The sequence below is a fragment of the Fusarium poae genome, chromosome 4 (assembly GCF_019609905.1).
Source record: "Fusarium poae strain DAOMC 252244 chromosome 4, whole genome shotgun sequence".
Classification (NCBI taxonomy): Eukaryota; Fungi; Ascomycota; class Sordariomycetes; order Hypocreales; family Nectriaceae; genus Fusarium; species Fusarium poae.
Window position 1 is genome coordinate 6,641,027 of NC_058402.1, and position 26,476 is coordinate 6,667,502.

The following is a 26,476-nucleotide window of genomic DNA, read 5'->3' on the forward strand; positions in this document are numbered from 1 at the left end:
TGCCAGAGAGTATGTCTTAGATCATGGGATGCGCGAGACATTATTGCTCGGAAGCGGCATGCTACGTATTATCCATGAACAGAATGGAATCTTGAAGGAGTTATTTGTAACCTCGGTGGTAGATGTCTTACAGGATGATCTTATCTCAACCAATCGCGAGGATCCGGCTACCCTATATACTAATAACAACAGAACGTTAAACAGACTTATTTAGTAGATAATGTATTAGGACGAGTTCGAGGATCAATCATACTTAGTTGCAAGCTGAATAACAATATTAAAACTAACGGAGTATTTTTAATGCTTACAGTGAATGCAAGATGGTGGTATTACAGAACAGCTACCTCCGTCCTGTTGAACGATTGAACATGAAACTCGTCGATATTAAAGAGTGATCGTTTGAGCTGCAGGGTAGTCCCACTATCGAGGCTACATGAATATCCCAGCTTCTCAAAATTAAAGAGTTATTTCTGATATCTGCCTTTTGGACAGCGCGTTCCAGAACGTTTCTATCTTTAAAAAAATCTGGGAGTAAGCTACATCTGCATTTGTTGATAAACAAGCTACTTCTGAGACCGTGATAAAATCATCTTTGATCTCTAAAACCTGGTATACCATAAACCTCAGTTTGGCCCAGCTTACACATGTTGGTGTTTTAGGCATCTCACTAAAGTGTAGATGAGTAATAAGAGAAGAATGAAAAATGGAAAGATAAAGTTTCGACGACAGAGCGGGTGGCAAGCGGGTGTACTGAAGCTTCCACTGAGGCGTCAAGTTTCCATGATATGATAGTCTACCCGATAACCGGCCTATGGCGCCTGGTTGGTAATAGTCAAAGTTCTTTTTAGTTCTCATCTAAGGTTCATATCAATGAGCATAACTGGGCCGAGACTCATGAGTATGCTACTCCACAGACTGCGACAGGATTAACTCCCACGCTGATCAAGTGAATTGATTTTCTGGCCAAACAAGGTTTCCACAACGATATCGTAGTAACTTAATAATACTATTGGATTAATTTGAAATAAGGTAGTTGCCACACGGCAAGAATGTAATTGTCAGTGGGCAAGATTTGTTGATCAAACGAATACAATAGGCTTGGTTGAATAAGATTCCTAGCTGAGACAAGTGCATGATTGAGATGCCGGCCAGGACCATCATGGTAAATGAGACAATTCTACGTGAAGTCATAAAATAGGACAAGAAGGATGCCAAAACGGATGCAATTTCGGAAAAGCGTACCGGATGTAAGCAGTCAACCTGACGATCGCGTTCCTTTGGTCAACTTTCAGACCCTAGCGCTGGACCGCTGGTGCAGTCATAAATCTTGGACGTCATGTATTAATGATGAACTCGCGAAATCAGGAAGTTTGCGATCGGAGATCCTTAGCATAGACAAGAGTTTTATCGGGACCAACGTGCACGAGGAATCCGTCTGTTGGCCCTTTATGGCAAGTGTCGTGATATAGTTTACTGAAATGGTGCCTGGCTCATACACGGACCAATCGTTTGCTTCAATTATATTGACAAACTAATTTTCATGACGATTCTATCAAATGGGAACAAAAGATCGGATCGGAAATAAATGGAAACGACCGCAAATCGTTAGATCCAGGGGGCTTGGCATTCATGTTCAAATGCAAACTTTAAGAGAACAGCCAACTTTCACAACGTGGAAGTGGTTACGGTCCAGATCACGAATAAACGGACGCGGTTCCTGGAGAGTAGCGTTCCCCACGCGGATGCACTGACAGATATGTGGCGCGGGTGGCGTGGGCGACTAAGCCGCTTTCACCCATGACAGGCACAGTAACACCATGCAAGACATCCCCCGGGTCTACGATCTACGCATAGTCTACTAGCAAGGGGACACTATCCCGATCGGTCCGCCGCGTTCCAGTCAAGTGCTCTAAATCGATTAGACCAGGGCTCTTTTAAGACATGGCCCAATCACGACTCGGCGCATGCAGGCCCTATTCAGGGCGACATTCTTCGGATCTGGGCCCTATACAAGAAAGCTGGCGGCGATCTTCACAAAGCTCCCCGCGAGCAACATGGGCCATAGCTTCATGACGACATTCCTGGCCTGTCCGGAGCGTTTTGGGAGTGGTTTTAGGGAATGCAGGCATGTGGGCGAGAACAGCCTATCGTGGAGACAGGCAGATGTAGACCATGGCAACTCTAATGGCGACGAAAACAGACAGGCCGATGGAAGAATGAAGCCAAAAACGATGAGAACGTGCCAGATGACCGTGTCCATCTAAGGTTCTTATAAATGATCATGGAGCCGCTGGAGTTGATGTTGAGAACCACATACGGATTTCTTTCAACACCAAACTAACCTGCTAGTTACGTCTCTGTCGACAACTTACACCATGTGGTTGTCACGGGGGCTGTTAGCCTCAACACTCATTCTCGCCGTTAAGGCCCAAGATGGAATTGAAGATGCAGCTATGCGTATTGCAACTGGTTTCGCAGAGTCTCTTATTCAGCACGCAGTGAAAACACTGTCGGGAGACGCTGGAGGCGCTGGCGATACTGTAAACGCTGGAGATCAAGGAAATCAAGGGAACCAAGGCCAAGCATTCGATGCGACTCTGATTGATGCTGCTACCGTAACCCACACCGTCGGTGGCCAAGCTATAATCGAAACATACACACGTCCCGGGGGACAACTCTTCCCTGTTACACTCCTTCCTCACCCAAGAATTACGATTGCACCAACAACCGATGACCCTTACGAGAGGATTATTCAAGCTTATACTGGCGGCGAAGACGCTACCACGAACCAAGAAATCACAATCGCTGAACCAACAGGAACCAAACCCGGCACAGTTATCGTCGACGTTCCTGGTTCCGCATACTCATCGTTCTCGTCTGGTCAGGCTGGTGCCTTGACGATTCCACCTTCAAACGACCACCCCACAGCAACTATTATCTCAGCTTTGCCGAGCGGTGTTGGCATTACTGGTGAAGCCACAAGAACAATTCCTGCAGCAGGAGGTGCTTCTGCCACAGTTGTCATTCAGACACCATGGGAAGACGTACCGCCAAGCACTCCTGGTGCTGGTGCTGGTCTAGGAGGCGGTGCTGGTGGTAATGCTGGTGGAAGCACGTCTGATGTTTTGGTAATTCAGACATACACTGGAACAGAATACATCACGCAAGCGAGAGTCACTACCATAACTGGCTCTGGAGGGGATCAAGGCACGGTTGTTGTCCAAGTACCTCCGGGTAACCAGAATCCTGGAGGCGCCGTTACGATCCCTCCAAGTGGTGACAGTCATTTCACAACAATTGTTCGGCAATACACTGGGGACACGCCCATTTCTACTCCTGTTACTCGCCTTGTTCCTACCTCTGGAACTCAAGACGGAACGATTATCATTGAGACGCCTGGTCCTTCAAGCCCCACTGGGAGCAGTGGAAACCAAGGTGGTAATTCGCATGAAAACCAGCCTCAGGTTATCCCTCCAAACGGCGATAGCCCTTACTCTACTATCTTGAGACCCCATGCCGGCTCTGGTGAGATTACTGAGCCCGTGACTTACACTATCCCACCAAGTGGTACGAACCCCGGAACAGTCATCATCGAAACACCAGCCGTTCGCGTTGGACAATCAGTCATTACTCTTCCTTCCGATCCTGGCAGTGGATACATCACGATTGTCAGACAGCCTACTGGCACTGGTGTGATCACGGCCGCCACGACTATTACAGTCCCACCCAGTAATGGCCAGCCAGGAACTATCATTATTGAGACCCCCTCTCCTCAACCTGGAGGTGGCGAGATCACGATTCCTGCAGGTGCTGATGGCTCATTCGTCACTGTTATTCGAGGTCCGACTGGATCAGATGCTGTCAACACGCCTACCACAATCACTGTTAGTGGAGCACCAGGCCAACCAGGAACAGTCATTATTGAGACTCCTGTTGGGTCCGGTGGTCAAACCACTCGAGAGCCTGATGATCCTTTTACTATTCCCCCTGGACCTGGGGGTCAGTATGTCACTGTCTTCAGACCACACAGCGGTGAACCCATCACTGTCCCCATCACACTCACCCAACCAGGCCAGAATGGACAGCCAGGAACAATTATCATCGAGACGCCTATTCCAACAACTCCTGCTCCTGGTAGTGGACCCATTACCATCCCTGCTGGCGACGGCGGCTCTTACGTGACTGTCTACAGACCTCACTCTGGCAGCCCCATTAACCAGCCCATCACGATCACCATCCCACCTAATGGAGGTCGACCTGGTACCATCATCGTGGAAACGCCTTTCAATACGCCCAAGGGTCAAAATGCAGTTACTTCAAACGAGCCAGGTGGCCAGCAGATCACTATTCCCCCGAGCAAGAACAACCCTTACGTGACAATCTACCGACCTCATACTGGGGATCCCATTACTGTGCCCATCACTATTACTCAATCTCCATCGGACGGTCAACCTGGAACTATCATTATTGAGACTCCAGCTCCCGAACCTCAGACTGTCACTGAAGTTGAGACAGCGCCTGGTGCGACAGTAACTGTTCAGCCGAACACTCCTGGTGGATACACAACCATCTACCGCCCACACACGGGTGAACCGATTTCCGAGCCCATCACAGTCACCACTATTAGCGGTTCCAACGGTCAACCAGGAACCGTGATTATTGAGACGCAAGGCCCGATCACTATTACACCTACTGGAAGTGGCGGTACTGCAACCATTTACACACCTGGCACGGGTGTAAGTACTACTGTCACAAAGACGATTGTTTCAACTGCTCAAGGTGGCCAGTCAACCACTGTCGTCATCATCGAGACTCCTCCAGTGAAAATTCAGCCCACTCAGTCCCAAGTTACAGGCTCTGATGGGTTTGTCACAGTCACGGAGCAGTATTCCGGTACTAGTGTGATCACTGCCATCTTTACGACTACAATCATTGCATCTGGAACAGGGCCTGGGACCGTCTTCATCGAGACTCCCCCACCGATCAAGTTCAACCCTACAACCAGTGCTTCAGAATCTACTGTCACTGGCAGTGATAACTATGTCACGGTATTCAAACCTTTCCCTGGCCCAGGTATCATCACTGCTCCTATCACTGTTACTGAGGCTACTCCTTCTGGAGGACAGCCCGGCACTGTCGTCATTCAGACCCCCGTTTCGGAGAACCCTACAACTTCCCTTCCTCAGCCTAGTACGACACAGGGAACTGATGGGTATGTGACTGTCTACCTTCCATTCCCTGGTCCGGGTGTGATCACTCAGCCCTACACAAGGACCCAAGCTCCTTCAGGTGGTAATCCTGGAACTGTATTCATCACGACCCCCGCGCCTCAGCCTACCACTACTACTTCTTTACCTGAGCCAAGCACTACGAGTGGGCCAGATGGTTATGTTACCGTCTTTCTTCCTTTCCCTGGACCTGGTGTTATCACGCAGTCCTACACCCGAACACAGGCACCGTCAGGTGGAAGCCCAGGAACCGTGTTCATCACGACTCCCGCGCCTCTTCCTCAGACCACTGCCCAACAGAACCTGCCAAGTACAACTTCAGGTGTGGATGGTTATGTGACAGTCTTCATCCCTTACCCGGGACCGGGCCAGATCACTGCGCCTATCACCAGCACCCAGCCACCTGCAAATGGCCAGCCTGGTACTGTCTTTATCACCACTCCCATACCTGCGTTTTCCACTCCTAAACAAGCGAATGGATTGACCAGCACGTCAACAGGTACAGATGGCTATGTGACAGTGTTTATCCCGTACCCTGGCCCAGATGTGATCACTGCCCCCATCACTAGCACACAGGCTCCAGCGAATGGACAGCCCGGCACTGTCTTTATCACTACGCCCGCGCCAGTGTTCTCCACTCCCAAGCAGGCGAATGGATTGACAAGTACTTCAACCGGCACGGACGGTTATGTTACTGTATTTGTTCCTTACCCAGGTCCTGGGTCCATCACTGCAGATATCACCAGCACTCAGCCACCAGCAAATGGCCAGCCTGGAACTGTTTATATTACAACCCCTGCACCTGCGTTTTCTACTCCCAAGCAAGCGAATGGATTGACGAGTACTACGACTGGCACAGACGGCTACGTTACTGTTTTCGTCCCTTACCCAGGTCCTGGGTCTATTACCGCCGACATTACCAGCACTCAGCCGCCTGCGAATGGTCAGCCTGGCACTGTTTATATCACAACTCCTGCACCTGTGAGCACTGCTGAACAGAACGTTCCAAGCACGTCGGCTGTGGATGATGGTTACGTGACCGTGTTCCTTCCTTTCCCCGGTCCGGGTACTATCACTGCTCCCATTACCAGCACGCAGCCTCCGTCAGACGGTAACCCTGGAACTGTCTTTATCACAACACCTGCGCCGCCGACATCTCAGCAGGGCGTTCCAAATACTGCCCAGGGTGATGGAGGATATGTCACGGTTTTCCTTCCATACACGGGTACCGGCGTCATCACTGCACCAATCACTAGCACGCAGGCGCCTTCAGGTGGCAACCCAGGCACTGTATTCATTACAACCCCAGCTTCCGGAACGGCGACGCAGTCACAGACCCCAGCACTGATCACAGATAATTACATCACGATCCACACACCTTTCCCCGGACCTGGTGTAATTACATCGCCTATCACGATTACCAGACCGCCAGCTGATGGGCAACCCGGAACCGTCATTATCCAGACTCCGGCTCCAGTGAGCTCCAACGCCGATTCGTACGTGACAGTCTATAGACCCTACCCAGGTCCTGGTACTATCACCGCACCGATAACATTGACCCAAGCTCCTACTAATGGCCAACCTGGTACTGTATTTATCGAGACCCAGCCCACCAATGAGCCTACTTCTTCGCCCACGCATGGTGATTCTGCTTCTCCTATTACCATCCCACCTGCGCCAACTGGGTCATATGTTACTATTTACAGGCCTTACCCTGGTCCTGGACAAATATCGTCTGCTGTTACGTATACCCAAGCTCCTGTATCTGGGCAGCCCGGAACTGTTATCATCGAGACCCCTAACTCGGATGCACCTACTGCTACCCAGACTGGCCCAGTGACAGTTCCTACTGGAAACAACAACCCATATGTAACAGTGTACAGGCCATACCCTGGCCCAGGAAACATTGACCAACCTATCACTATCACCTCCGTTACTGCCTCTGGTGATCAGCCAGGAACAATTGTTATTGAGACACCTACCCTTGAAGTGAACACGAAGTTTGCTCCATCGCCTACAACGTCTCCTCCAGTCACGATTCCGGCTGATGGCAACAACTATGTTACCGTTTACAGACCACACACTGGATCTCCGATCACAGCGCCTATTACTGTCACTACCATTGCACCCACGGGAGGACAGCCTGGCACGGTGATCATTGAGACTCCAGGACCTGAGTCCCAGCCATCAAGCACAGATAGCCCACCTGTAACCATCCCTCAAGGCCAAGATGGATATGTCACAGTTTATCAACCGTACCCTGGTCCGGGTACTATCACCGAGCCTGTCACTGTATCTACCATCGCGCCAAGCAATGGTCAACCAGGTACCGTGGTTATCCAGACTCCTGTGCCTGCAGCTTCGACCTCATCCACCGGCGAGCAGGCCACCACCGCTTCTGCAGTTACTATTCCTGCCGATGACGGTGGTTACGTGACTGTATACAGACCCTTCCCTGGGCCTGGAACTATCACTGCGCCCCGCACCGTTGGAACAGTCGCGCCAACTTCGGGTCGGCCCGGTACAGTTATTATTGAGACGCCTGCTCCTCAAGCCACCAATGATGGAAGCAGCTCAGCACCAGCTGTCAGTTCCACACAAGGCACTGATGGCTATGTTACAGTTTTCCGACCTTACACTGGTACAAGCGTCATCGGAGGACCTATTACCGTCTCTACTATTCCTCCATCCAACGGGCAACCCGGAACTATCATCGTCGAAACACCTGCTGCGCAGACTGCTGACCCAACAACTCAAACTGGAGATAACGCACCTGTCACAATTCCACCCAGCCCCGAGAACACCTACGTGACGGTCTACAGACCCCACACGGGTGCTAATCTCATCACGGCTCCAGTCATTGTGACCACTATCCAGGGCGAAAATGGACAACCCGGCACGATCATAATCGAAACTCCTGCTACCCAAGCTCCTACATCGACAGACGACAGTCGTGGAGCGTCTGTTACTATCCCCCCTGGTCCTGAAAACTCTTACCTGACGGTCTACCGACCTCATACAGGCACAGATTCTATCACAGCCCCAGTGACGGTGACAACTATTGAAGGTGTCAATGGTCAACCCGGCACTATCATCATCGAGACTCCCGCGCCAATGAGCCAGACTCCAATTGAGACCAGCGATGGTACAGGAGCTACTTCAACTGCCCCACTTAGTCCTGGCAGCTCATATGTAACTGTTTACCGACCCTATACTGGGACTGAGACTATCACGGCACCTATTACTGTCACTACTATTGCACCCACGGGAGGACAGCCAGGGACCGTCATTATTGAGACTCTTACGTCTTCAGCCCCAGACAACAATGCTCCCAGCACTGTTCCCCCTGGGCCTGGTAGCTCATACGTGACAGTCTACAGACCTTACACAGGTACTGAGTCGATCACTGCACCTATTACTAGTACAATCGAGGGAACGAATGGCCAGCCTGGCACTGTTGTCATTGAGACGCCTACCTCGGTGGGACAAGATGCGAATGCTCCCAGCACCGCCCCAGCCAGTCCTGGCAGTACATACATCACAGTGTACGAACCCTATCCTGGACCAGGCAAGATTGACCAGCCCATCACGGTCACAACTGTCGAACCTTCGAACGGTAACCCCGGTACTGTCATTATTCAGACTCCAGGCATTGAGACTGGTGGCAAGGTCGTCGTCCCCCCAGTCACTGTTGATCCCGCACCAGGTGGACAGTACACTACAGTTTACAGACCTCACACTGGTACCGGTGTCATTACTGCGCCCGTCACAATTACCACTATTGCACCCGCAGGTGGCCAGCCAGGAACTGTCATCATTGAAACCCCCGAGCCAGAGACGCCCGGTCCTAACCCGACTGTCACTCTGACTCCTGGGCCCAATGAGTCTTACGTGACGGTCTTCCAACCTCATACTGGCACTGATGTGATTACTGGCCCTGTCGTCATTACCACTATTGCCCCTGCTAATGGTCAACCTGGTACTGTTATTATTGAAACCCCTGTTGCACCCGAGTCCTCTTCGACTCTTCTTCCTGCAGAGTCTGGCACCGTTGTTCCTCAAGCTACTGCTACCTACGTTACGGTTTATCGTCCTCATACCGGCCCAGAGAGGATAACAGCTCCTGTAACGGTCACCACAATCAGTCCAAGTGCTGATCAGCCTGGAACCGTTATAGTTGAGACCCCTGACCAGGACCTACCTCCTGTGACAACTTCTGCTGGTCCGGCTGCTTCTTATGTTACGGTCTATCAACCTCACACTGGAACAGACAGGATCACCGCTCCAGTCACTATCACTACCATTGAGCCTATAAATGGGCAGCCTGGTACAGTGATTATTGAGACACCGGGACAACAAGCGCCTCCTGTGACATCTACTCCTGCCCCCGCTTCGTACATAACCATTTCGAGGCCTTACACAGGAACAGAACAGATTACAGAACCGATCACGACGACTGTTCCTCCTCAAGGAGATCAACCTGGTACAGTTATTGTTGAAACCCCTGGCCAAAAGGCCTTCCAAGCGTCCACAGCTTCTCCACCGTCGTATGTAACCATTTCGAGGCCCTACACTGGTACCGAACAGATCGCAGCTCCTATCGTCACTACTATCTCTCCTCAAGGTGACCAGCCTGGCACAGTGATCTATGAAACCCAAGCTCCTTTTGCGACTGTCTATCGGCCATACACTGGAACAGGCCAAATTACTGAGCCCCTTACTGTTTCTACCATTCCGCCCAATGGTGATCAGCCAGGCACAATCATCGTCGAGACGCCAGGGGCTGGCCCGGCTGTTACTACCACACCTCCCGCGCCATCATATGTCACAATCACCAATCCTTACACTGGAACACAGATGCTTACTGAGCCTACCACTGTGACTACTCTCCTTCCTCAGGGCGACCAGCCTGGTACGGTTATTGTTGAGACCCAAGGACCTTATGTGACCATTTCGACTCTGTACACTGGTGTTGGTACCATCACGGGCCCGGTTCCTCTTACTACGATCCCTCCTCAAGGCAACCAGCCCGGAACTGTCGTGATTGGAACCCTCGGATCCTATGTTACGATCACCACGCAATATACTGGGACGGAATTGATTACCGCACCGAGGACTATCACCACTATTCCCCCTCGCGGAGACCAGCCAGGTACCGTGGTTGTTGAGACGCCTCAGTCTTACATCACTACCACGGTTCCATACACTGGTGTTGATCAGATCACTGCGCCCATCACTGCGACCACAATTCCTCCCTCGGGAGACCTCCCCGGCACAGTTGTTGTTCAAACACAGGCTCCCTTTGCTACCGTTTATCGCCCCCATACTGGAGCCGACAGAATCACGGCCCCAGTGACCGTTTCAACCATTGCCCCCAACGGTGATCAGCCTGGTACTATTATTGTCGAGACTCCTGGGTCAGAACCTCCCGTAACGACAACACCCCCTGCTCCTTCTTACAGCACAATCTATGAGGAATACACTGGCACTGGTGAAATAACGGAAGCCAGTGCAAGGACCACTATCCAACCTCAAGGCGACCAGCCCGGTACAATCATTTTTGATACTCCTGGAGTTCGTGTTATTTCCACTAGTGCTGCTCAGGCTTCTTACGTTACTGTCTATCAACCCCATACTGGTACGGGTAGAATCACAGAGCCTGTCACAGTCACGACTATTGCGCCTCAGGGTGGTCAGCCTGGTACTGTTATAATCGAGACACCTGGGACCGACCCTGCAGTTACATCGACACCTGCTCTTCAACCCTCATATGTCACAGTCTACCAGCCTCACACAGGCCCAGATAAAATCACAGAGCCTATCACCATTACAACTGTTGCACCTCAAGGCGACCAACCCGGCACTGTTATCATCGAGACTCCAGGTTCAGAGCCGCCCATCACTTCAGGGCCTGCTGCAGAGCCTTCTTATGTCACGATTTATCAACCCCATACAGGACCTGACCAAATTACGGCTCCAATCACAGTTACAACTATTGAGCCTCAAGGAACTCAACCTGGCACCGTGATCATCGAGACACCTGGTTCCCAACCACCTGTCACCTCAAGTCCTGTTGCAGAGCCTTCCTATTTGACTGTATTCAGACCTCATACTGGCCTTGAATCAATCACTGCTCCAGTTACTATCACAACAATTAAGCCCCAGGGTGGCCAACCTGGTACTGTCATCATTGAGACGCCAGGACCAGGTGAGCCTCTTACTTCAGCTGCAGGTCGTTATACAACTATCTACGAACCTCATACTGGTCCTGGCGAATTCACTGGTGAGGTGACTCGCACTATCGCTCCCCCTGAAGGCGATCGACCTGGCACTGTTGTTGTTGAAACTGCGGGATCAGGTCCTACTGCAGCTTCTGGCCGTTATACCACTATTTACGAGCCTCATACTGGTACTGGCCAATATACTGGCGAGGTCACCAGGACTATCGCTACCCCCGAGGGTGATCGACCTGGCACTGTTGTTATCGAGACTGCAGGATCAGCACCTACTGAAGCTTCTGGTCGTTACACAACTATCTACGAACCTCACACTGGCCCTGGCGAATTCACTGGCGAGGTGACCCGAACTGTTGCACCTCCTGAAGGCGACCGGCCTGGTACTGTTGTTGTTGAAATGTCGTCAGCTCCTGGTCAGTACACCACCATTTATGAGCCTCATACTGGCGCCGGGGAGTTTACCGGAGAGGTCACCCGAACTATCGCTTCTCCCCAGGGCAATCAACCCGGGACTGTTGTTATCGAAACACCAAGATCAGCAATTTCGGGACTCGGAACCTACACCACTATTTACGAGCCTCACACAGGTCCTGGTGAGTTCACTGGTGAAGTTACCCGAACTGTTGCCACTCCTCACGATGGTCAACCAGGTATTATCGTCGTCGAGACACTAATGTCGGGAACTGCGGCGCTTACAGCCTATACCACCGTGTACGAGCCTCACACTGGCCCTGGTGATTTTACTGGCGAAGTTACCCGGACTGTTGCCACCCCTCATGACGGTCAGCCTGGCACCATCGTGATTGAGACGGAAGTAGGATCTAGTTCTGCTCCTGGTCGCTACACTACCATCTACGAGCCTCATACAGGCACTGGCGAGTTCACGGGTGAAGTCACCCGAACCATTGCCTCTCCTCATGATGGTCAGCCTGGTACTGTTGTTATTGAAACCCCCGGACTACAGACAGCAAACAAGGGAGCCAACCCTCCTCTGACTATCCCTGCCGGAGATGATAGTTATGTAACTGTTTTCAGACCTTACACAGGGACACCTCAGATCACAGCGCCCTCAACGGTGACTACCATTGCGCCATCCAATGGTCAGCCTGGTACTGTTATTATTGAGACTCCGGTACCAGAAACTACCAGCAGCAGCGATATGCGCAATTCTCCTGTGACCGTTCCTGCCGGAGACGACAAATACGTCACGGTGTTTAGACCACATACTGGCACTGATGTGATCACTGCTCCAGTCACTGTCACGACCATAGCTCCTTCTGGTGGGCAGCCTGGTACAGTCATTATTGAGACTCCCGAGGCGATTACGAAAGCCGCAACCACTATGTCTGGTCCTGAAGAAGTGTTTGTGACTATTTACAGGCCATACACCGGTACCGAGCAAATTACGGCCCCGGTAACTGTCACAACAATGACGCCGGTTTCTGGAACAGGTACCGTGATTATCGAGACTCTTGCACCCCAAAGTGCCAGCACTGTATATGTCACTATTTACAGGCCATACACTGGTACAGCACGAATCACGGAACCTACCACTGTCACAACCATTTCCCCAGTATCTGGTACTGGAACGGTCATCGTTGAGACTCCTACTCCAGAATCTTCAGTCAACAGCCAGCCAGCAACCTCCTCTGCAATCACTATCCCGTCGAATGACGAGAATCGCAATGTGACCGTCATTAAACCCTACCCTGGTCCAGGGTCGGTTACAGCTCCCGTCACCAGATATGTTCCCCCTACCGCCGCGGGTGAGCCTGGAACTGTTATCATCGAAACTCCTGTCGAGGAGTCGACCACAGAAGCTCAACCTCAGAGCCAGCCAACATCAGCTCCTGCCGTCACAATCCCCCCTAGTAATGGAAGTCCCAACATCACAATTGTCCGCGAGTATCCTGGCCCAGGTGTCATTACTGCTCCTGTCACTTCTTACGAGCCGCCAACGGCATCAGGGCAGCATGGAACCGTTATTATAGAGACCCCGGCTCCAACTCCCAACACCATGTTAGCCCCTATCGAAACAATGTCAGGCCCAGCCGATACTGTGTCGTCAGGTCCCGCTGGTCAGAATGTTACTTTCTACACTTTGGCACCGCCAGGCGTAAAGACTCCTATCACTAGCTACGCTCCACCACAGACACCAGGACAGACTGGTACTGTTTTCATCCAGACAGTTGCTTCCGAACCTGGAATGAGTGCCGGCAACGAAAGGAATGTGACCATTACGACTGATGGTTCAGTGTCGCTCACGGGTCCTTATACTCGGTACCAACCTCCTGGAACTCCAGGAGATCCAGGAACGGTTATCATCGAAACTCCACCTGTACGATCCGCTGAGACAACGTCAGACTCAGCAGTTACTATCCCTGCCCATTCTGGTAACCCTAACGTTACCGTTATCAGAGGTGGTCCAGGCAAGGAGGCTACTACGATCTATGTTCCCCCAACTGGTACTGAGCCAGGGACAATTATCATTGAGACACCTACTGATGCGGCCACGACCCGGGAGGAGACGACATCTGAGGATCAGATGACTACCGAGAAGCCGGCTGTCACTCTTCCTCCTAGCTCCAACAGCCCCAATGTTACTGTCATCCGACCTTATCCTGGACCTGGCTCAATTACAGAGCCTGTTACCAGATATGTCCCTCCTACCGCTTCTGGCGAGCCTGGGACGATTATCATTGAAACTCAATCGTCGGCCAGTTCGGTCCCAACATCAGCCAACCCAGAGATTACTTTACCACCGAGCTCCCAAAGCCCCAATGTTACTGTGATCAGGCCTTATCCTGGACCTGGCTCAATCACTGAGCCTGTTACTAGATATGTCCCTCCTACTGCTTCTGGAGAGCCCGGCACTGTGATTATTGAGACACAGTCCACCGACGAATCTACTGAACTTTCAACGTCCTCCCATGAAGCCCAGGCAACAAGTGGTGATTCTGGAATCACTATCCCAGCCCACTCTGGAAGTCCTAACGCTACTGTCTTCCGGCCATACACTGGCCCCGGCACGATTGAGACCCCTATCACCAGCTACATTCCTCCGACCAACCCTGGCGAGCCAGGTACTGTTGTTATTGAGACGCCTGTTTCCCGTCCAGAAAGCTCTTCTCAACAAGAAGTTCCGTCCACTTCTGGTCCTGCCTCAATCGCAGCAGTGCTTACCACTGGCGGAAACACCACACCTTTCTCGTCTGCTTCAAGCAATCCTGATGCCCTCACGATCACACCAACTGATACTCGTGAAGATGTTACTATTATTGAGCCAAACACCAAGTTTCCGGGTGCTACCGAGAACGTCACCCAGATTGTACCTCCTTCAGGAACAGCTCCTGGAACGAAGATTATTTATACGCCTGTAAACACCTCTGGCCAATCATCTGTGGGTACTGCCGACACCGACTCTTATGTCACAATAAGTGCAACGGTCACTATTCCGGGAGATCCCTCCACCCGAACCGGTGCAAATTCAAACGCTGGAAGTGATGCCGGTACTACGGGTGCAGAGACTAATGTCATTATTATCCCACCCAGTGGCACAGAGCCAGGAACAGTCGTTTCTCAGACCAGTGTTTATCTGGACCAGACTTTGGCTCCGCACGGGAATGTCACCATTACTCGAGCAGCGCCCGCTGGTGTGACCACTCCTTTCACTACCTACTCACCTCCTGCGCAGTCGAGTGATTTGGGAACCGTCATCGTTGAGATTCCTGATTACAACGTCACGACTACTAGAGCGGGCCCACCTGGAGTCACAACAACTTTGACAACATACTCACCTCCAGCTTCTCCGGGCGCTCCGGGAATGGTTATTGTCGAGACTCCTGATTATAACGTTACTGTTACTCGCCAAGCACCAGCATCCGTCACGAGCCTTCGAACAACTTATGCCCCTCCGGGTACCCTAGGCGATCCTGGTACTGTTATCGTCGAAACACCCAACAATGAATATAACGTTACAATCACCCGTGGAGCATCTATTACGGCCCCTTTAACTACCTATTCCCCTCCTGGTTCTGCAGGCGATCCAGGTACAATTATAGTTGAAACTCCCGACTATAATGTCACTGTCACTACACAGGCCCCTGATTCTATCACGAGCATTCGCACTAAATATGTTCCTCCTGCCTCCGCCGGCGATCCGGGAACTGTGGTTGTCGAAACGCCTAACAATGCTTATAATGTCACGGTCACTAGAGCTGCTCCAGCCTCAGTCACCAAGATGTATACCACTTACTCTCCTCCAGGCGCCCAAGGCGATCCAGGCACTGTATTTGTCGAGACACCTAATTACAATGTCACAATTACACGACAAGGACCCAAGACAGCCACCGCTGTATTCTCGACTTACTCACCACCTGGAGAGCCTGGCGATCCGGGTACAATTATTGTTGAGACTCCTTCCGCTGCTTACAACGTCACTACCACTCGGGGTGCTTCAACAATCACGACACCTTTCACAACATACTTGAGTCCGGGCGAGGCTGGCGACCCTGGCACCGTACTTGTCGAAACGCCTGATTATAACGTCACAATTACAAGACAGGCTCCCAAGTCAGTAACATCGTTGGTCTCTATCTATTCGCCGCCCGGAAGCCCTGGCGATCCTGGCACGGTCATTATCGAAACACCCATGGGCCCGTACAACATCACAACAACTCGAGGTGCTTCTTCGGTAACGGCCCCAGTTACAACCTACATGCCGCCGGGACAGGCTGGCGATCCGGGAACCGTTTTGGTCGAGACCCCAGAGTACAACGTCACAATCACCAGCCAGGCCACAGACTCTGTTTCGGACACTGTCACTAGGTATAACCCACCAGCTTCTCCAGGTGACCCGGGAACCGTTGCGATTATCATGCCTAACCAAAAGGTTGGATCAACTTCGCCAAACCCATCTATCACCGATGCGCCTGGCCAGAATGTTACCGTTTATCGACCCGGTCCAAGGACGCTCACCGGACCCGTTACCTCATACATCCCTCCTGCCAGCCGCGGAGAAAATGGCACGGTAATTATTGAGACTCCTGGTCCCGCTACGCCTTTCAACATCACGACCACGCAAACAGTCAGCACCATCACTGCTATATACACAACCTATTTACCAGCCGGTGCAGAAAACGATCCAGGAACTATACTCGTCGAGGTCCCTCCCTCGCGTAACGTGACAATCACCAAGGACGACGCTACTATCACAGCACCATATACGACATACTCACCGCCCGGAACTGCTGGTGATCCGGGTACAGTTATCATCGGCATGCCTGCAGATCGTAATGTGTCTATTACGACTGTCGTCAATACTCGAACTGCCCCGTACACAACATATATGCCACCGGGCAACCGTGGGGATCCCGGCACCGTTGTGGTTGAATTACCTCCTGATTCGAATGTTACGACGACGAAGACAGTCAGCGACAGGACTGCTGTTTACACCACCTACTCTGCACCTGCGAATAGAGGTGATCCTGGCACCATCATTATCGAGGTGCCCCCTGGGCGTAACGTGACAGTTACTGAAGTCGCTAGCACAATTACCTCCCCTTACACCAGCTACTCGTCACCTGCAAGGCAAGGAGATCCGGGTACAGTGTTCATCGGGCTGCCCCCTGATTCTAATGTGACAATCACAACCGAAGTCCCAACCCGAACTGCCCCTTATACGACATACTCGCCGCCGGCTAAACAAGGCGACCCTGGCACCGTTGTCGTGGAGTTGCCCTCTGACAGGAATACAACGATCACGAAAGACGTAGCTAGCCGCACTCAGCCATTTACCACCTACATGTCCCCAGCTAACAAGGGTGATCCGGGTACTGTCATCGTGGAGATGCCACCCGACAGAAATGTGACTATCACAACAGAAGTCCCAACTCGCACCAAGCCATACACTACCTTTGCAACGCCCGCCAACAAGGGAGATCCAGGTACTGTCATCGTGGAGATACCACCTGACCGAAACGTCACTATTACAACTGAGGCTACTGGTCTTACTGCTCCTTATACCAGTTACGCTTTGCCTGGAAGTCAAGGCGACCCGGGTACTGTTATCATTGGTATGCCACCAGACAGAAATGTCACTATTACAACCGAAGTCCTTACTCGCACTGCCGCCTATACGACATATTCTGCACCTGGCGCAAGAGGCGATCCAGGCACTGTCATTATCGAACTCCCTCCCGATCGCAATGTCACTATCACAACCGAGGTGCCTGGTCGTACTGCTGCCTTTACTACCTTTGCTTCGCCTGCGACCAAAGGATACCCAGGCACAGTCATTATCGAATTGCCCCCTGACCGCAATATCACAACAACAGAACAAGTCCCCACGCTGACCCAGGCTTATACTACTTATTCGTCTCCGGGAAGCCGCGGCGACCCAGGTACTGTAATTGTGAGACTCCCACCAGACAGGAATGTCACAAGGACGACTGTAGTCGATACACTCACTGCGCCTTCAACTGTCTATTCTGCACCAGCCAACAGAGGAGACCCAGGCACCATTATCATCGAAATGCCCCCAGCTAGGAACGTCACCACAACTGAGGTCGTTAACAGTATTACTCGGGCCACTACAACCTATGCGCCGCCTGGTAAACAAGGCGATCCCGGCACTGTGATTATACAAGAGCCCCCTGAAACAAACACAACTATTGTCGAAGTCGTTTCTACAATCACTCGCCCAGCTACGAGGTACGTTACCCCTGGTACCAAGGGTGATCCAGGCACTGTTTTCATCGACGTACCACCAAACCATAATGTCACCATCACCACAACAGTCAGCACGATCACTCGCCCAAGCACAACGTTTGCCCCTGGTGCAACGGAAGGAGATGCTGGCACGGTACTTGTCGAGATGCCTCCTGAATATAATGTTACGACAACTCAGACTGTGCAGACTATCAGCAGGCCAGTCACCCGCTATTCGTCTCCCACTGAGATCGGCGACCCTGGCACTGTATATCTCGATATGCCGCCAGAGTACAACGTCACTGTCACTACAACGGTCTACAGTATCACACGCCAAAGCACAACCTTTGCCGCAGGTGCAACGCAAGGAGATCCAGGCACTGTTATTGTTCAGGTGCCCCCTGAGTACAATGTCACAACAACCCAGACGGTGCAAACAATCAGTAGGCCAGTCACTCGTTACTCTAAGCCAGCTGAGATTGGAGATCCAGGCACGATCTATGTCGATCTCCCGCCGGAGTACAATGTCACTGTCACGACAACCGTCCCGACTATCACAAGGCAATCTACAACATTCGCTTCCGCTGCGCAGAGAGGTGACCCTGGTACAATCATTATTGAGATGCCACCAGACACCAATACTACGATAACTCAAACGATCCAGACAATTACCAGACCAGTAACAAGGTACTCGAAGCCAGGTGAAGTTGGTGATCCGGGCACAATCTATGTGGATTTGCCGCCGGAGTACAACGTGACAAGAACCACTACTGTTCCTACGATAACGAGGCCTTCAACTACCTTTTTTCCGGCCGGCACACAGGGCGATGCTGGTACTATTCTTGTTCAGCTGCCGCCAGACACCAATGTTACAACAACTCAAACGGTCTCGACGATCAGCAGACCTATTACTAGATATTCCACGCCTGGTACGGCTGGAGATCCTGGTACTGTATACGTTGACCTTCCGCCGGATTACAATGTCACCAGAACTACAACTGTAGCAACGATCACACGAGCATCAACCACATTTGCCCGCGCTGGCATGCAGGGTGACCCTGGCACTGTCGTTGTGCAACTTCCACCAGACTATAATGTCACTACCACCGAGACCGTCAGCTCCATCAGTCGAGTCAGAACTACATACCAACCAGCTGGAACACAAGGTGACCCGAATACAGTACTTATACAGGTTCCTATAGACTACAATGTCACAACGACGGAAACAGTCAGCACTATCACCCGGGTCAGGACTACTTACAATCCAGGCGCAACTGAAGGTGACCCAGGAACTGTGCTTGTTGAAGTTCCTGTCGAATATAATGTTACAACCACCGAAACAGTCAGCACAATTAGCAATACCAGGACAACATACAACCCTGGAACAATTGCTGGTGATCCAGGAACTGTGCTTGTTCAAGTTCCACCCACTATGGACACAACCACCCAACCCGACACAGCCTTTATTTCCACTAGTACCGATGGTAATGTAGGAACGTCCTTTGAGGCCCCTGGCGGGAAGTTTGCATCTCCGTCAGGAATCAGTGGTCTATCGGCACCATCAACTGGCCCATCTTCAACCGGCTCTCAACCCTCAGCACCCTCAAGTGGTATTTCTGCCGATGCTTTAAGCGGTCCCTCAGCGCCTTCAGCGAGTCTCCCAACCGGCTCCCAGCTATCAGTACCTTCAGCTGGCCTCTCAGCGCCATCGGCCAGTCTACCAACCGGCTCCCAGCTATCAGTACCTTCAGCTGGCCTCTCAGCGCCTTCGGCCAGTCTACCAACCGGCTCCCAGCTATCAGTACCTTCAGCTGGCCGCTCAGCGCCATCAGCGACTCTCCCAACCGGCTCCCAGCTATCAGTACCTTCAGCTGGCCTCTCAGCGCCATCGGCCAGTCTACCAACCGGCTCCCAGCTATCAGTACCTTCAGCTGGCCTCTCAGCGCCATCAGCGACTCTCCCAACCGGCTCCCAGCTATCAGTACCTTCAGCTGGCCTCTCAGCGCCTTCAGCGACTCTCCCAACCGGCTCCCAGCTATCAGTACCTTCAGATGGCCTTTCAGGCGGCCCTTCTGCCGGTATTCCATCTGCTTCAACTGGCGTTCCAGCAACCGCCTTTGAGCCCCCTGGTGGAAAGTTTGCATCCTCATCGGAGGTTAATAGCTTATCGGTACCTTCGGCTAGTCTACCAACCGGTTCTCAACTGTCTGCGCCTTCGGCTGGTTTGCCTAGTGCTTCTCAGCTGTCTACGCCTTCGGCCAGTCTCCCAACTGGTTCTCAGCTGTCTGTGCCTTCAGCCAGTCTACCAACTGGTCCTCAACTGTCTGCGCCTTCGGCTGGTTTGCCTAGTGCTTCCCAGCTGTCTGTGCCTTCAGCCAGTCTACTAACTGGTCCTCAACTCTCTGCGCCTTCGGCCAGTCTCCCAACTGGTTCTCAATTGTCTGCGCAATCAGCCGGGCTCTCATCAGATTCACGTGTTTCAACAGGTGATCCAGGAATGACCTTTGAGGCCCCTGGTGGGAAGTTTGCATCATCATCAGGGGTTAGTGGTTTATCTGCGCCATCGATTGGTATTCCATCAGTCTCTGGTATAATTTCAGGCTCCCAAGCATCCATGCCTTCTGCCGGTATACCCTCAGCTAGCCTACCTTCAGCTGGTCTACCTTCAGCTAGCCTACCTTCAGCTGGTCTTCCATCTGCCAGTGTACCTTCAGTCAGTGCACCTTCAGCTAGTGTACCTACAGCGAATGTGCCATCTGCCAGTGTACCCTCAGTTGCTGTTCCTTCAGCTAGCCTACCTACAGCTGGTCTACCTTCAGCTAGCCTACCTTCAGCTGGTCTTCCATCTGCCAGTGTACCTTCAGCCAGTGCACCTTCAGCTAGTGTACCTACAGCGAATGTGCCATCCGCTGGTGTACCCTCAGTTGCTGTTCCTTCAGCTAGCCTACCTTCAGCTGGTCTACCATCTGCTGGTGTACCTACTGGACAATCAGCTGGATTGCCGTCTGTAGGTCTATCATCATCATCAGTTTCGACCACGTCCCAAACATCCGTAGCATCTGTTGGTATACCCTCGGCTGGTGTTCCTTCCGTCGGCCTTCCTTCAGTATCCACCTCAATAGCATCGGTGCCAGCAGTGAGCGTCTCTTCTGCAATTGTATCGACGGCACCCACTTTGGTTACTTCTTCGAGCGTACAAGTGCCTGCAGTGGTATCTAGTAGTACCAGCAGCAAACTACCTCAAGCATCCTTTGGCCCAACCTTTGATTGTGACGGGTTTGGATACGTCATTTCAACCCTTCTTGGCAACACTCTCACAAAGGTCAACCTTGTCGATGGAACCAGAACCACGGTTGCGACTGGAATCGGCCCTGGTGGTAGCCTCCTTAACGTCGCCGGTGTGGCAGGCGCCATCAATGGTATCGGATTCAACAAGCTTGACGGTTACATATATGGTGTCGTCAACCAAGGTGTTGTCTCAGGAGTCCTTTGCGGTCTTCTCGGATGCGCTTCATCTCAGCTCATCCGTATCGCTAAGAACGGTGGTTACGAGACACTGAAGCTTACTATCCCTTCCAACATGATCGATATGGGCGATGTTGATGAGCAGGGGCGATTCTGGGTCTCAGAAAACGGAAAGAAATGGTGGTGCATTGATGTGAACCCTGCTTCTTCCACATTCGGAAAACTACTTAACAGTGGTACTTCTGCAACAGACATTATCTCCGGTGTGGGCGACTGGGCGTATGTGCCTGGTGGAGGTGACTACCTTTATGCTATACAGGCATCAGTCATCGAGTCAGGTCTTCTTCGAACTAACATCGTCCGATGGTCGCGCACAACGTATACCTGGTCGCGCTATCAATCCTACCCAAACCTTGTTCTTACAAGCCTCAACCTAATCTGGGGTGCCGTCATGGCAGGACCGGATGGTACTCTCTACGGTCAAGAGAATCTTCTCGGTCAAACGTGGAAATTCACCTTGGGGAATACCGCAAATCCTACGTCTATACCTGGTGGCTCCATCGCCAACCTACAAGGAGACGGCGCCAGGTGTATTGATGCAAAGACTGTTTTCCCACCATTCACCTGTGACGGGAGAGCTTATGTGATCTCGAACCTAGTTGGCAACACTCTTACATCAGTTAATCTCAACGACGGCAGCCGCTCTACAGTCTCCAATAATATTGGATCAGGTGGTGCAATTGATGCCATCGGATACAACAAGTTTGACAACTACATCTACGGTGTTATTGATCAAGGTCTTGTTACTGGGGTTGTTAACACTGTTCTTGGCGGCGCTCAGTCCCAGGTTATTCGCATTGCTCAAGATGGGCAGTATCAGACTTTATCTGTCACTGTTCCTTCAAATACTATCACCATGGGTGATGTCGATGACCAGGGACGCCTCTGGCTTTCTGAAAGTGGCAAGAGATGGTGGTGTGTTGATGTCAACCCGACCTCACCTACGGTCAACAAGGTGATCGCCAATGGCACATCATCTGCTGATATCATTTCTGGCATAGGTGACTGGGCTTTCGTACCAGGTGGCGGTGATTATCTCTATGCGGTCCAGGCCTCGATCATTGAATCAGGCCTCATGCGCACAAACATTGTTCGCTGGTCTCGTACAACGCGGACTTGGGAGCGATACCAGTCATATCCCAACCTCGTACTTACAAGTCTCAATCTCGTCTGGGGAGCAGTTTGGGCAGGCCCAGGCGGCACTCTATATGCACAAGAGAACCTTCTTGGCCAGACATGGAAGTTCACCCTAGGAAGCAGTGCTAATCCTGTCTCCATCCCAGGTGGTTCCATCGCCAACTTGAAGGGAGATGGTGCAAGATGTATCGGACTGGATCCTGCGACCACCATTCAGCAACAAACCAGCACTTCTCAGCAATTGCCTAGCATTACCGTTACCTCGACAGTCACAGTCCCACAGCTGACTCAAGTGGTTACCTCTCTCGCGCTCCCAGGTATTTCGGGCGGTCCAGCTACCTTGCTTGTGCAGGTGCCTGCTAAATCTACAGTAACCACAACACAGACGGTCAACACCATTACTCGTGCTACTACACTCTCAATGACTGCCACAAACCTGGGTTCACCTGATACTGTCCTTATTCAGTTCCCTCCCAAGTCTACGGTGACGACAACACAGACGGTCAACACTATTACCCGTGCTACTACGACCTCAATGGCTGCTGCAGACCCGAACAGCCCTGATACAGTCCTTATTCAGTATCCACCTAGGTCTACGGTGACGACAACCCAGACTGTTAGCACTATTACTCGTGCTACTACAACCTCAATGGCTGCTGCAGACCCGAACAGTCCTGATACAGTCCTTATTCAGTACCCTCCCAAGTCAACGGTAACAACAACTCAAACAGGAGTTAGCTCTATTACCCGTGCCACCACAGTCTCGATGATTGCCGCGGACCCGAACAGTCCTAATACAGTCCTCATTCAGTACCCGCCTAGGTCAACGGTGACCACAACTCAGACGGGGGTCAGCTCTATTACTCGTGCCACCACAGTTTCGATGGCAGCCGCAGATCCAAACAGTCCTGATACAGTCCTTATTCAATACCCTCCCAAATCTACAGTCACAACAACACAGACGGGAGTCAGCTCTATTACCCGTGCCACTACGGTTTCGATGACTGCAGCGGACCCGAATAGCCCCAACACGGTGCTCATTCAGTACCCTCCCAAGTCCACGGTCACAACAACACAAACAGTTAGCACCATCACTCAAGTGACCACGGTCTCAATGACAGCCTCAGATCCTGGTGCTCCCGACACAGTTCTGGTCCAGTTCCCCACTCCCTACAATGTTACCATCACCACAGCTGGTCCTACCACTCTGACTGCCACATCGACTGCATACTCGCCGCCCGGCAAGGCTGGTGACCCTGGTACTGTTATTGTCCAACGGCCACCCGTCACAGTCACTACAGTTGATTCCAGTGCTTACACCACCTACAAACCTCCTGGCGCCAGCGGCGATGCTGGCACCGTGGTCATTGCGACAACTACTAGGCCTGTTGCTCCTGCCTACACCAGTGCCGGTCCTCAATTCAGTTGCGATGTTTACGGCTATCTCATGCAGAAGACGGCCCTTTACCGTGTTGAGATTACCACTGGTAAAACAACCCTCATCAAGAGTACTGTCGGAGGTGGTGGTTGGATTAACGGTATTGGTTACAACCGTTTTGACGACTACATCTATGGTATGTACATGGACAACTCCGGTACCCAACTCATTCGCATCGGCGGCGATGGTACTTCTACCTTGCTCCCCGCCCGTACCAGTGACCGCTCCGTCAACATGGGTGATATCGACAACCAAGGTCGCTTCTGGATCTCGAACAACGGAGGCGCATGGTGGGTCATCGACCTCATGCCTGGTTCAGCCAAGTATGGTCAGATCATCATGAGTGGTACTGCTACAACTTCCCTCAAGGCCGCCGATTGGGCCTTTGTCCCAGGAGGAGGCGACTTTATGTATTCCGTCATGTACAACAGCGATGGCTCATCGTCCACTCTATGCCGTTTCAGTCGTACATCATACACATGGCAGACAATGAAGTCATTCGGAGATATCACTGGCGACAACATCTGGGGAGCCCTCTACGCCGCTGCCGACGGTTCACTCTACGGTTCGGAGAACAGCAGTGGAAACATTTACCAATTCCCCATTGCGCCAACGATCGGCAACCCCAAGTTTATCTCAACAGGCCCAGTATCCTCATGGAACGATGGTGCCAGGTGTATCGACAGTCAAAACCTCTCCAAGTAATAGGATATCGAATCTTATTGCTTTTTCTATGTATACCCACCACAGTCAGACGCTCCCTGTCTAAGACTAAAAGGGATTTTACCCTTACATCCTCTATTTTCCTATGTTCCCGACAGTCAAGCACTCTCGCGTCAAGAACACGAGTGTTATGACACTGATTTCTTTTCCTATGTATAGCGACAGTCAGACTCTCGATGTACCTAACTGAGAGGGTCTTGACCCTGAGTCCTTTCCTATGTCTGTATATCTTGTATAATTAGCTTGTTACTATCCAGATTGTCATGATGTTTTTGTACAGAAATTGAACATATATGTTTATTTAATTTTCGCTCATTACCAAGTGACTCATGCCTTGTGTGTCCATTGCGTGCTGTGTTCCATCTCAAGTCAAGAGCCATGCCACATACAATCAATCCCTATGGAGTTTCCAAGCATTCTATACAGTTCCCCACACTACTGATTAGCCAAAACGTATTCTGGAATATATCACTGTACAAGGCTTCCTTAGAGTACGTGAACGAAAAGGCCGTCGATTGTTCACAGAGTATACAAGACGTTAATTGCATCTTTCTAACGCAAATAAATTGAACAATTCACTACAGTGGCCCTGAAACGAATTCCAACACATATGCGGTCTCTACTGACAATTTATGCTCCAAGACCTTTCACTGACGTACCTCTTTTCGGTCCTTGGAAATATCTTTGGAGTTTCCGTGTAGAAGGGGTTTAATCAAGACCATCAACAGCTCGGTGCGGTCAGCAATATCTGTTATGGACATTCCCCCAAGGCTTATATATACGATATTTGAACTGATGAGTCGATGGATTGCCATGAATGGCATATTCAATCTCGACCAGGCTGGGTTATGACTGGCTCTTCACTGCTCGGTTCAAACCACCATTTGGGCTATCTCATCGCGTCCTAAAGACCAATACCTACTACCCCTGTTGCTTCCATTCACCCCATGACGAGGCCCGTCACGTTCAAAGTTGTCTCGAACGTAGATGACGATCAGACGATACATGTGTCTGGGCTATTTCGTATTCTTGTCGATAGAGCTATGACTCACCGAGGAGATGTTATCCGTGCTTTTCTCTCGCCCCGTACCGGTACAAGTCGAATGATTTTCAAATGTAGTGGTTTGTCACTATCTTGACAACACAGCCCGACGACACGTCTCCCCCTGGTAGGAGTAGGTTCTGAACTTCCCATTGGAATTCGACAAGTGTCTTCATATAGGACGAGAAGTATTGCCACAAAAGATATCCTCTTGACCAATTTGACTCTTGAGCTTGTCTCCATCAGCCGCGTAACGTTCCCAGTCACGGCTATACCATGCTCCTTGTCAGGCCGACAAGCTATCAACTTACCAAATCCCTAGTTAGTTGTCTGAGATGCATCCACTTTAGGCATATCATCAATAATGTCCAAGGGTCTGTTCTCTGGACCTAACCCGCCACAACATTGAAATCGTCAACAGTACCTCGCTCACGGACGG

General features: G+C 51.4%; 1 protein-coding gene across 1 annotated transcript; it reads left to right on the plus strand.

Moving 5' to 3' along the window:
* Nucleotides 1-2,375: 2,375 nt before the first annotated feature.
* FPOAC1_012228 (uncharacterized protein) lies at nt 2,376-24,977 on the plus strand (the record flags this gene model as incomplete). The annotated part of the gene is made up of 3 exons (XM_044856586.1): nt 2,376-5,212; nt 5,273-15,119; nt 15,159-24,977. 3 exons carry the CDS (start codon nt 2,376-2,378, stop codon nt 24,975-24,977), a joined length of 22,503 nt encoding a protein of 7,500 aa, XP_044703899.1.
* Nucleotides 24,978-26,476: the final 1,499 nt, after the last annotated feature.